This window comes from Ovis canadensis, chromosome 13 (assembly GCF_042477335.2).
Source record: "Ovis canadensis isolate MfBH-ARS-UI-01 breed Bighorn chromosome 13, ARS-UI_OviCan_v2, whole genome shotgun sequence".
Taxonomy (NCBI): Eukaryota; Metazoa; Chordata; class Mammalia; order Artiodactyla; family Bovidae; genus Ovis; species Ovis canadensis.
In genome coordinates, this window is record NC_091257.1 from 67,107,698 (window position 1) to 67,119,888 (window position 12,191).

Consider the following 12,191-nt stretch of genomic DNA (forward strand, 5'->3'; position numbering starts at 1 on the left):
GAGAGACTTCAATTTCACTTTTCACTTTCATGCATTAGAGAAGGAAATGGCAACCCACTCCAGTGTTCTTGCCTGGAGAATCGGGAGCCCGTTGGGCTGCCATCTATGGGGTTGCACAGAGTCGGACACGACTGAAGCGACTTAGTAGCAGCAGCAACAGCAGCAGCAGGCTCGTTCTCGGTTCTGCTGGCAAGGACGGTCATAATCAGCAACTCAGTGATCTGGCTTCAGTGAGAGAACTTTCTCTGAGAAGGGGTGTCAGTGGTCTGGGGCCTCAAATGCGCACCCTGAGGCAAACAGCGCGCTCCACAGAGCTCAGGAGTTGGGATGCCAGGCTTGCCCCTCACAGTGAAGTGTCCTCCTTACACTGATTTTGTTTACCTGTCAAGATGGTGCCCTGGAGGGAGCACCATTTCTCAGGTCCCCCTCACAGCCCTTTAAAGCACCGACGAGGTGTGACCACCCTGATCAGCAGTCTCCAGTGCCTCCAAGTAAGGGCCGTCTGCTGGCAAGTGCTCCTGGAAGTCTCGAGAGTCTCTTCCCTGCCTAATTGCCCATACTCACTCAGGTGGGAGCCCCGCTACTTGAGGAGGTGGAGGATCACCCTGGCTCATCTGCCAAAGCTCTGGCCGCCTCAGCCAGCTCTTCAAATCCATTTCTCCTAACAGGTTCGTCTATCCATCACTAACTCTCCTCCTGAGAGCACTCTGTGCAGACGAGAAATCTGGCTTAGAGAATTTACAGGACTTCGCCAAGGCCATAAAAGCCTGAGTAGCGGTTTGAGATTCGAACCTGTAACTAGGCTATTCAGTGACTTCCAGAGCGATCCATCCACTGCGGGGTTTTCCCTCCGCAGGTCCTGACTCCGCAGTGACGTCTTCTTGTGGAAAAACGTCCTTGGAAAACGCCGACAGAGTCTTTTGAGCCTCGGCCGCACCCGTCACTCGATCAGCAACCGGAAGTAGCGGGCAGCTTACCGGAAGTGGGGGCTGTGAGGCCAGGGTGAAGCCGGGGAGGTCTTCGTGGTTCCGCAGCCTGCGAGAGTGGCGAGTGCTGTTGCGTCGCCGGCACTCGCCAAGCTCAGGTGAGTGACGGCGGCCGGGGAGGAGGCCGTGGCGGCGCTCCCTGCCGAGTTGGGCCGCGCTTCCAGGCCTGAGCTGCGGGCACCTATGCCAGGACCAGCTCTAGGGAGAACCTCGGATACCTGGAGTCCTGTGGCCTTTGGTAAGCGGCCTATGGCTCAGATGGTAAAGAATCTGCCTGCGATGTAGGAGACCCGGGTTCAGTCCCTGGGTCGGGAAGATCCCCTGGAGAAGAGATTGACAACCCACCTCAGTATTTTTGCCTAGAGAATTACATGGACAAAGGAGCCTAGCAGGCTACAGTCCATAGGGTCGCAAAGAGTCGGACAGGTCTAAACGACTACCACTACCACTTCTTACTTGTACCTTGATTTTTCCTCTGTGAGACGAATAACAGTACTTGTTTCACAGGGCTTTTGTGAGAACGTAATGAAATATTTTGCCACTCCTCTTATCCCACTTAAGTGTATGCGATTCACCTGGAAATTTGGAGATTCGGAGTGTATAAGTCTGGGGTGGGGCCCGAGATTCTGCGTTTCTCACCATTTTCCAGGTGAGGTTGATGCTGCTCCTCCGCAGGCTGCACTTTGAGTAGCAAGGCCCTGCGGCATTTGCTTAGTATCTGGGACAGGTTGAGTCTTTAGTAAATAACAATACAAGATATATAACCCCCCCCCCTTTTTTTTAAACAGACAATTTCTGGTTGCACAAGCCTAAGGATATTATGGGTATCTCCCTCCGTTTTTTTATATCCGGGGATAAGAAAAATAATTGCCATTTTTCTTTCTGTACAAATCATGACACAGCTCTTCTCTCCTAACTCAGGGAGCTTTGGGGCCTCTCCATACCAGTTATATTCATGGGCCTCCTCAGGTGATGCTTCATTGCCCACTTAGTGCAGACTCTTGGAGGTTCTTCATCCTGTGGAGTTGGAGCCAAGTGCTTTAACACCAACATGGCTAACCTCTGTGCTTTAGTCATTTGTTGCTGCTGGAATCTGATTTGTTTTCTGTACTTTACTCACATTCTGTGAGTCGCCTAGATTTTGTGACTCAGTGCTCTGAATGGCCTTAGGCAGGCTCTGGGATGGATTTGCTACGGCCTGGTAGACCAGAATAAAATTGAAAAACTCCATGCTACATAATACAACTGAGAGAGCAAGGCATTTGGCAGTTATACAGGCCTAATTTAATTTGTCAGTATGGTTTTCTTCCCCATTCATCAGCTTATATTTTCAGGTCCCCAGTAAGGCCTTATCATTTACCATGCAAATAAGTCAACTTTGATACCAAAGAATTCTGATGTTTCCCCTTCACTTTTCTGAAATACCATACTATGCAGTCTTGCAAATATAGGAAAACTGATAAAATCAAATATTTGGTTGTGCTAAAAGTGATAGGTACTTGAACTGTTTCTTTGGAAATGTTTTCAAATGATTGCAGATGCAGATAATTTACCTGTCGGGATTTTGTCAATCCTCTCATAGACTCCAGCGCCGAGAGAAAATCAGTTTTTTGTCTTTTTAATTCTCAGGGCTACTCAACACATTATTTGATAAGACAAAAGTGGAGTTTGAAGTATCCATTTATTTGTGGTAATTTTAGAATTTTATCAGGACATAAGTGGGTTAAAGCAAAAGAATCAAATCAGAATTAAGAGATGAGATCTGGTATCTGGTAAACTGAATATGCTGAGGGTGTCATATACTTAATCTACAGTTAGCATGGCTGCCTTCCTCCGCCTGGCTCCCCTCCTCTAACTTCTGGACTGTAGTTTAAAACGAAGCTATTCGGCCTTGCTCAGACCTGTACCTGGAAGGTGGAAAGGTAAGATTTCTCGCTCTTGTGAAATCACATCATTCAGGGTGGTTTGGGCAGTGTCTTTCAGAACAGCTGTGGTTGGTCTAGTGGTGTCTGAGGCTCCACTCTGGTTCTTTAGGACCCCTAAAGAGGAGATGGGGAGGGGAGTATCCTTGGGACATTTACGCTAGGAAAGGGACTTTGTGAAATGATGTCACATAAATTTGAACCTTTAGTGGAGACATGAGTTAACCAGTTGGGCATCTCTTAGTGTTCTCTTTCCAGCTTTCTTATGGATTCTTTGGGAACCCTTAAATAAGGAGGAACTAACTCTCCTCTGTGTTTGTCTCTATCTAGGCAAAACATCCTGGCCTCTTTTTCTTTGAAATGCCTTTTCTCCCCACTCTTCTGCTTTATTGATTCTATATCTTCCTTGTGTTTCTTCCCTTTCCTTCTCTACACTACTTAATACTTATCTTCTAAAGTGGTTGTATTTCATTTCTGCATACGTAGATATAGTGTCTCTGCTAAAAGTTGCATGGCAGAAAAGTGAGTAGCTACTGTTTGCCATTTGCAGTTTATGTCTGCATGGCTCTAAGATTAGTTTGTCATCATTGATTACTGGGCATCCATAGAGAAGTTCTACAGACAGTAGGAAGTCCTTGTACTGGAAGTAACTTTTCAACCTTTCTCTTGAGTATTTAGTTTACTCTTCTTGAAGAACAATTTCTTGTTAGAACATCATTTTTGTAAATTTAATTTTTTTCAAAGTTATATGTGTGCATGGCTTATATAGTTAAATTCCATGGTGGCACTGTGGTTAGGACTTGGAGATTTCACTGTCCAGGGTGCACGTTCAATCCCTGGTTCAGGAACTAAGATTCCATAAGCCGCATGGCGTGGCCAAAAAAAAGCAAATAGTTTGACAGATCTTATAACACTAAATATTAATTCCGTTTTTGTTCTCCAGAGACACTTTTCAACTATTTGTTTGTTTCTTTTGGTATTCATTGGTGTACTCTAAATAAATAACATTTGTATTTCTATTTCTTGATTTCTAGAACATCTCTATGTCCATAAAATCTTTTGACTTCTTTGTTATGAACTTGGATGCTCTAGGTCTCATGTATTGCTGTTCAGTTTCCCTCTTTCCCACTTCCCCTCCCTTTAACCTCCCAGTATAGTTTGCTCAAAATTTTTGTTTAAATGGATATTCAAGGTTTATATTAGTAAGATTATGTAAATATTATTTACAGCTGAGCAAGGAGTGTAATATGACAATTCTTACCTTGTGCAACTTTTTTTTATTGTTTGGAGTTAATAATTTTTGTTGCTGTTAGTGGCTTGGTTTTCCATCTACCTATTACTTATTGGCTCAGCGGTAAAGAAGTCACCTGCCAATGCAGGAGCTGTGGGTTCGATCCCTGGGTTGGGAAGATCCTCTGGAGAAGGAAATGGCAACCCACTCCCATGTTCTTAGCTGGGAAATCCCCTGGACAGAGGAGTCTGGCTGGCTACAGTCCATGAGGTTGCAAAAGAGTCACACACAACTTAACAACTTAGTGACTAAACAACAAATTACTTCTTTATCCTCAGATTATCCATCAGAAATGTCATTCTTCTCTCCTGTGTAATATCCATCTCTTCTAGCATAAACTAGTTGCTCTTTGTGTCTACTCACAGCTGTAGTCCTGGAATCTTTATCATTATTCCTGGGGTTCCTCTTTACTTCCCTTCTATGTTGAACTGTAAATTCTGGATCCCATATCTCTCTTGCCAACTTTCACATCTTCAATTATGATAGTTCTCTTTACCTTGATACTGGGGCATCTTGTAAACTCATTCCTTCATGTAGACTTTTGTCTTTGATGTCTTCTTTTTGTTCTTTTTATAAGTAGTAATTACTAGTGATAACTAGGATCTTAGACTATTAAAGGTATGAGGGGCTTTTGAGCTTACCTAACCCTCCAGTTCTAACACTCCAGCTTCCTGGCACCTGGAAACCCTATAGATTATTTGGGGGTCCTCCCCACCCTCCTGTCTGAAATCTGACTTCCCTTTTTGTCTCTCCAATACACTAGCAATGTGGGATTTGGAATCAGATAATCTTTGATGTCAAACCCCATTTTGTCCCTTAGCTGTGTAATCTTCATCAGGTTTCTTAGTCTTGTGAAGACTCTTTTTCCTTATTAACAATATGGAGATAATAAAACCTACCTTGCCAAAAGGTAAGAATTGGGACTAATGCAGATGAAACTGCTTATTCAAGGCTTGGCACAGTGGAGACCCTAAGACAGTTGTGGCTCTTGTTCTTGTGGGATCCTAGTTCCCAGACCAGGGATCCAACATGCAACTCCTGCATTGGAAGCATGGGGTCTTAATCATTGGACCACCAGGAAAGTCCCTTAGCCTGTATTTTTGCAAATCAGAGCCACATAATTCAAAACACTGGATCTATACCAGTCAAACATTGATGATCCAGGAAATGGTTCTTCATTTCAGGACCACATACAGTAATCTCATTAAGTAATCTTAGATAATATTAATTGAAGTAACTTAAATAATGTGCTTTTAAAGTTGTATTAGTTATAAAAGTATTTGTTAAATTTATGTATTCTTCTATTTAACCGTTTTAATCCTACTAAAAAGGAGAAAACGTTAATTTGTCAAAGGTGTAGCAGAAAGTCTCCTAATAGCTATATACTTTCCTTTTATATAGGTGTATTTTAAGTGATGTCACTTGTTCTGTTTGTTCCACTGACTATTTGTATAAATCTTTCCATGTGTTGATGCCTGACACACACTTATTCTGTAAACCAGGTTACTCCTTCTGAAAAGACATGGATTTTCAGTTTTTTTGTTATTATTAAAAAAAAATTTGTCTTTTTATTAAAGTTATTTCTTCAGATCTAGTTCTCAAGATGAGAAGGAGGACTTTGAACAATTGCTTTAGTTGGACGTTGTGCTGACCTAAATTTAGATTACAGGTTCCAAACAGGTATTCTTAAAAGCCTTGTTCTGTCAACTAAAGAGTTCCATTACTTGCTTTCTCCTTTGTTCCCACCATACCTGAGCTGCAGTATTAATTGAGATTCCATTTTAAGGCATAAATCTTTAAGTATCATCTAAATGTTAAAGAAAAAAAAATCAGTACTATTTTCCTGATGTCTTCTAATTTTTAAAAAGTTGGCCATTTGCATTCATAGGAGTAAGCTAATGGTTTATAGCAAACTTTTTCTGTAAAGGGCCAGATAATAAATATGTTATGCTTCACAAGCCATATATTCTCTGCCAGAATTACTCAACTCTGCTTTTGTAGTGAGAAGGCAGCCATAGACAGCATTTAAAGCATTTAACAAATAGCCTGGCTATGTTAAAACTTTGCTTACAAAAAAGATGAGGGCTGGATTTGGGCTCTGGGCCATAGTTTGCTAACACTTGATCTATAGCATCTGGACCCACAGATTGAAACTTGGTGGGAGAATGGTCCACAGGCCACAGTATGGAACTAAGTGTATAAAGATTTGGTATGAAAGAATTCTGTTCTGGTTCACAAAGAAATTAGGAGCATACCTTCCTGCCATCCAGAGAAGCCTGTGTGGTTGGGCTACTTGAAAAAAGCCTCTAACTTGCCCTGCAGTCCTCTATTTCTTATGCTATGGGCTCTGGAAGGAAGGGACTGACAGGGGAATTGCTTAGGCATTTCAGAAAATCATTCTGGCACCCTCAGAACCTTCATGGGATTTTGTGCATCATGAGCCATGTCTGGTCCATATCTTGGCATCTTAGGGCTCCCTGAGTTTTGCTTGTGAGGCTTTGGCATTTCTCAAGCAGAAGGAGAGACAGTAAGCATTGAGAGCAAGAGTATGGCAGAGTCATTTTCATAGCCTGTCATGGTTTCTGCTATAGAGGAAAAGTAGAACTTGTGCTGCTCTCAGGCAGAATAATCAACACCTGACTCACTGGAAACATTGCTAGTATGCCTCCTCCAGAGGAAAGCTCTGCTGCTCCCCTTGTTGTCAGCAGGGCAGTTGCATGAATTGGTGTTCCCTGAGCCCCGCTTTGAAATGCTCTTTGTGTCTCACCCATGAATTGATAGTTAGCAGGGCCTAGGCCTTCTACCCTCCCCCACCAAAGTGCTTGAGTTTTTCGGGTTTTTTAATATTTTGAGGGGTATCTGGAGTAGCTGAATTTTTCTTTTTGATTTTTATTGGAGTACAGTTGCTTTACAATGTTGTGTTAGTTTCTGCTGTACAGCAAAGTAAATCAGTGTACATATATCCACTCTTTTTTTAGTTTTCTTTCCTATTTAGGTCGCCACAGAGCATTGAGTAGAGTTCCCTGTGCTATACAGTAGGTTTTCATTAGTTAGCTATTTTATACATAATATTGTATATATTTCACTCCCAGTCTCCCAATTCTTTCTGTCTCCCACTCCGCCTACCTTGGTATCCATAAATTTATTCTCTACGTCTGTGTCTCTGTTTTTCCTTTGCAAATAAGCCCATCTGTATGTATCATTTTTCTGGATTCCACATATAAGTGATATATGACATTTGTTGTTCTGTTTCTGACTTACTTCACCTGTATGACTGTCTCTAGGTCTATCCACATCTCTGTAAATGGTACTATTTCATTCCTTGTGAGTGAGTTTTCAAGTTTACTTCCCAAGTCAATGACTACTCTGAGATAGTGATTCAGACTCTTGTAGGTCTTGAGAGGAGAATAGGCATCTTCTACAAGGTACAGAAGTAGCATTAAAACAACTGAATTCTGTAATCAAAAGGAGGAACGGGCGGTGGGGGAGGGCAGTTATTGTGGGTATAATTGTGCCAATATCAAAGAGGTGGAATAGATTGCTTATTTCTGTTCTTAGCTTTCTTTTTGGAAATCTGCTTTCCTCATTCCTGTTGGATTTTAGTGCAACAGCTGTCTCTAACTGTAAAGAAAGTCTGGCCAGAGGACAGAGGAAATTTAAACTGAGGAGCAGTCCAAAGAACTGCTCAGTGGTACCCTAGGATGGGGGTTTTCCTGTGCCTTTATGCAGGGTACATGGGGTTTTTCCTTGATGTATTCTGTCTTGTGGTTTGGGCATTCACTAACATTGAACTTACTTAGAGTGGACAGTGGTATCGTTTTAATCCATGTCTTATGGTGTGTAAATTTTAGTATTGAGATAGGTGGAAGCCACTTATTCTTCATCTACCCTTTTTTCAGTATCTGGCACCAATTCTGGCCCAGTCATTTGTGATCCATGGCTCTTGTGATATGCCGAAGATTTCCAGGCACTTTCTGTGGAACACCTTCCCAACCAGCTCTAATCAAGAACCATATAAACAAGAAATTGCTTGGTCAGACATATGAGGACTGTGCTCTGACTGCTAGAATGATCAGTACTGACACCAGAATGGCAGCCATTCTCCAGCTGTTAAAACCTATAAGATATTGGACATTTTGCAATCCTTTTACCTACAGTGCAACCCGAAGTGTGGCATGGTGGAATATAAGAAGCTACATGTGGCACAAAGGACAGGACTCTCCAGAAAACAGTCTCTGCCGTCTTGCCAGAAAAGTTAACATTTGTAGCACCTCTGCTTCTTGGAGGATTCTGACAACCGGCAATACCCTCCCAGGTTTGGAATTCAGCAGGGCTTCTGCCTCTAAGGCCAGCACGTTGAACCTGCACTCACCCAGGGCCATGAAAATTGATGAAGAGGATATAGAAACTTTTGATTCCCTTGAAGACCCTCGAGTTTTCCTCCAGCTAAGACCAGAGTATCAGCTTCACAGCTATAACAGATCTGAGACTTGTCAACCTTTGTCAGTTTCAGAAGGTGAACTAATTTTGCACAAAGTCACCGTTTATCAAGATAATCTCCAGCCTCAAACTATTGTTGACTATTTCTGTAAGCTGAGTTCTTTGCCTGCAGAGCAACATCCTGTTTTGCTGTCCAGTACCAGCTTTGCTCTGCTCTGCCAACTGAGTGTGAAAAACATACATCTCTTTGATGCCTCAGATCTGATCAGTATTTTGAAAGCTTTTGTCAGTTTAGGAATTCCTCATTCCCATTCAATGCTAGATGTGTTTGAAACAAACTTTTGCCATAAGGTATGGGAAATGAGCCTGGATCAACTTCTCTTGGTGGCTGACCTCTGGCGGTACTTGGGACGCAGAGTACCTCGGTTTTTAAAGATCTTTTTTAGTTATCTTAATTTGCACTGGAAAGATCTATCCTTGTCCCAGCTGACTCACTTAATTTATATTATAGGTGAAAGTCGTCAGGCACCCCAGGATCTAATGCAAAAACTGGAATCATTGATCCTCAAGTATATAGATTTGATCAATTTAGAAGAGGTTGGTTCAATCTGTTTGGGGTTTTTTAAATCGAGTAGTAGTCTCTCTGAATTTGTCATGCGGAAATTTGGAGATCTGGCTTGTGCTGACATGCAGCATCTGAGTAGTTATGCCTTAGTGAATATTCTTAAAATGTTCCGTTTCACTCATGTGGATCACGTAAATTTCATGAAGCAATTTGGACAGATTGCTCCTCAGCGAATTCCTTCCCTGGGAGTTCAGGGTGTCATGCACCTGACTCTGGCCTGCTCGGCATTACGCTTCCTGGATGAAAGGGTAATGAATGCTGTGGCTGCTTCTTTGCCTCCTAGGGTAGCATACTGTCGAAGTAAAGATGTTGCCAAGATTCTGTGGTCATTTGGAACTCTGAATTATAAGCCACCCAATGCAGAAGAGTTTTATTCTAGCCTGATAAATGAAATTCACAGAAAGATGCTTGAGTTCAATCGATACCCAGAACACCTGCTCACGTGCTTGCTGGGCCTGGCATTTTCTGAGTACTTTCCAGTAGAGCTCATAGATTTCGCTTTGAGTCCAGGGTTTGTCAGGTTAGCTCAGGAGAGAAGTAAGTTTGAGGTCACCAAGGAGCTGTATACTCTTGATGGCACAGTTGGCATTGAATGTCCAGATTACAGAGGCAATCGTCTTAGTTCTCAGCTTCAACAAGAGGGGTCAGAAATGCTATGGAATTTAGCAAGGAGGGATATGAACTCAAAACCTGAATTCCTAGAAGCTCTCTTTTTACTTGAGACCATGTTGGGTGGGCCCCAGTATGTCAAACACCATATGATTTTGCCTCATACCCGATCTTCTGATTTAGAGGTTCAGCTTGATGTTAACATGAAGCCATTACCATTTAACAGAGAAGCCATACCAATTGAAGATGTAGCCAAGTTAAGGCTTAAGCATGTGGGAGTCAGCCTTACTGATGATTTGATGAATCAGCTACTAAAAGGGAAATCAAAAGGGCATTCCCAGGGGGAAATTGAGTCAGACAATGGGCAGCAGCCCTTGAAATTAGAGGAGGAGAGGGCTAAACCTGTGGGAGGTTCCCTTTGCAATAAGGTAGACAGATTGGGGGCCATCCCAATGGCTGGCCTATCCCCGCCGACCTGCTTGCAGGCCCCACAAGTGAAGCTGGCTATTCAGTTGACAAACAGGAACCAGTATTGCTATGGTTCCAGGGATCTGCTTGGACTGCATAATATGAAGAGGCGGCAGCTGAATCAACTTGGGTACCGTGTGGTGGAGTTATCTCACTGGGAATGGCTCCCACTACTGAAACGAACTCGCTTAGAAAAACTGGCATTTCTCCATGAGAAGGTGTTCACCTCTGCTCTCTGAAGGGCCTTTCAGGGTCATTTCTACTCATAAATGCTGTAGATATGCACTGTACCAGGTGTTGTGAAACAGTTACAAAAGCCAGAATGTAGATTTGGTAATAAAATTATCTGTTGAGATTAAGTTGTACCCTGTCTGTGGCAGATAGAAGCTAATGTACATTACTGTGAATTAATTATAACTTGGTCCAGTTGTATAAGTTGCTGCCAATTTGTACAGGTAAATAATAAACATCTTAAAATATGGTCAAAAAAATCCTTATTTTCCTTTCTGTTTACTAGCCTCATCTCATGATTGCTTTGAATTTTTAGGATAAAAGTATAGTCAGGCATTGTCTAAAGCTAATTTTTTTAAAATGGTTTTCTTATATTTTGGTTTGTTTTAAAATAAGAATCTTCTGCAGCTTATCTTGTACATCATAGTTTTTCCCCCCCGTGTGTTTTCTTCACACCCCCTAGAATTAAAGTCCTTTTCATTTTCCTTTAGATTTGGTTGGTTCCTGTTTTAAAGAGCCATTTCAGAAGTAGCTTAATATCTTCCCCTTAGCTCCCTCTTCTGCATTTCTACTTCTCTTGCGTGATTCTTCCTAACCCGTTTTCGAGAGATATTTTCTTCCTAAAATTGGACCTAGGAGAGTAGAATTATATGAGTGCCCGTTGGGCCATTGGTTCCCAAATCTGATGACTAGGGAGAAGAATGTTTTTCATGGCAAGCAGCTCCAACAAGAAGGAAATGCATTACTCCCATACTAGGAAGTTTAGGGAGATTCAAGTTTGTAGTAGAGCCACAGACATAAGAAGAATGTATATATGTGAGAAAGTTAATACAAGTAACTTTTATAAAAGCTTGAGGTCTATGAAAAACCTTTAAAATGGACTCCTCCCGCTGTTATTTAGGTTCCCCTCAAAGGTCGCTTCCCCATCCATGCTGGCTACAACCGCCTCACTGGCCCGTGGTCATGCTGCGCCACCCGCAGGTTTGTTTTCCCCGCTGCATTCAGCACTAGCAAGCTACTCTTTATTTATTTGTTGATTTCCCTGTTGGAAAGTAGGCCCTTGAGTTAACTTTGTCTAGAATTTATCTCCAGTGCCTAGGACAGTGGGTCCTGGTACATAATAATGTTCAGTGAGTGATCAGGGAATTAATGGTTGGGCATTGCTGGAGAGTTGGGTGTAGAGGGAAGGGAGAGGGTGGGGCTAGAGAGAGAAAAAGAATATCTGGGTAACAAAAGCCTATGACCTTGCCTAGGTTTACAGGGACTGGAGTGCCTCGGAAGGGTCCTAAGTCAGGGAGTATTTGCACAGATTCATGTTTTAGAAATGTTAGGGGAAAAGCAGGACAGAACTAGATTGAGGGGTGGGGATGTGTGAGATAAGGAGAATATTTCACAAATGTGTGCAAGAGCTCGTGAGAAATGATGAAAGCCAAAATTATGAGAATGGAAAGTTTACATTTCAAAGATGTTTGGGAGGGGAAAAAGACCACAACTTGCTAATTAATTGGTTTGGGGGATGAAAATGAGAATTTTAGTGCCTAGACTGATAGAGTCATCAACTAAACTTGAGACAAAAGCAGGACACATGTTTGGGTAAAGAGTTAATGCTGAGACTGCCC

General features: G+C 42.3%; 2 protein-coding genes across 11 annotated transcripts in view; both read left to right on the forward strand.

The window, feature by feature from the left end:
* Positions 1-946: 946 nt before the first annotated feature.
* UBOX5 (U-box domain containing 5) overlaps positions 947-12,191 on the forward strand; it is a 51,649-nt gene continuing 40,404 nt past the window's right edge. For 4 of the 10 annotated variants that reach the window (XM_069548132.1, XM_069548131.1, XM_069548137.1 and 1 more), the window contains exon 1: positions 2,818-2,908. The gene's annotated coding sequence lies outside the window, so the exon portion shown is untranslated. Of the gene's footprint in view, positions 1,225-2,800; positions 2,909-12,191 lie in introns of those variants that run through there. The other 6 variants (XM_069548129.1, XM_069548128.1, XM_069548138.1 and 3 more) reach the window with 6 other exon arrangements.
* FASTKD5 (FAST kinase domains 5) lies at positions 2,819-10,832 on the forward strand. Its single transcript, XM_069548127.1, has 2 exons — positions 2,819-2,908; positions 8,099-10,832. The coding sequence occupies exon 2, from the start codon at positions 8,136-8,138 to the stop codon at positions 10,578-10,580; it is 2,445 nt and encodes an 814-aa protein (XP_069404228.1). The 5' UTR covers positions 2,819-2,908; positions 8,099-8,135; the 3' UTR covers positions 10,581-10,832.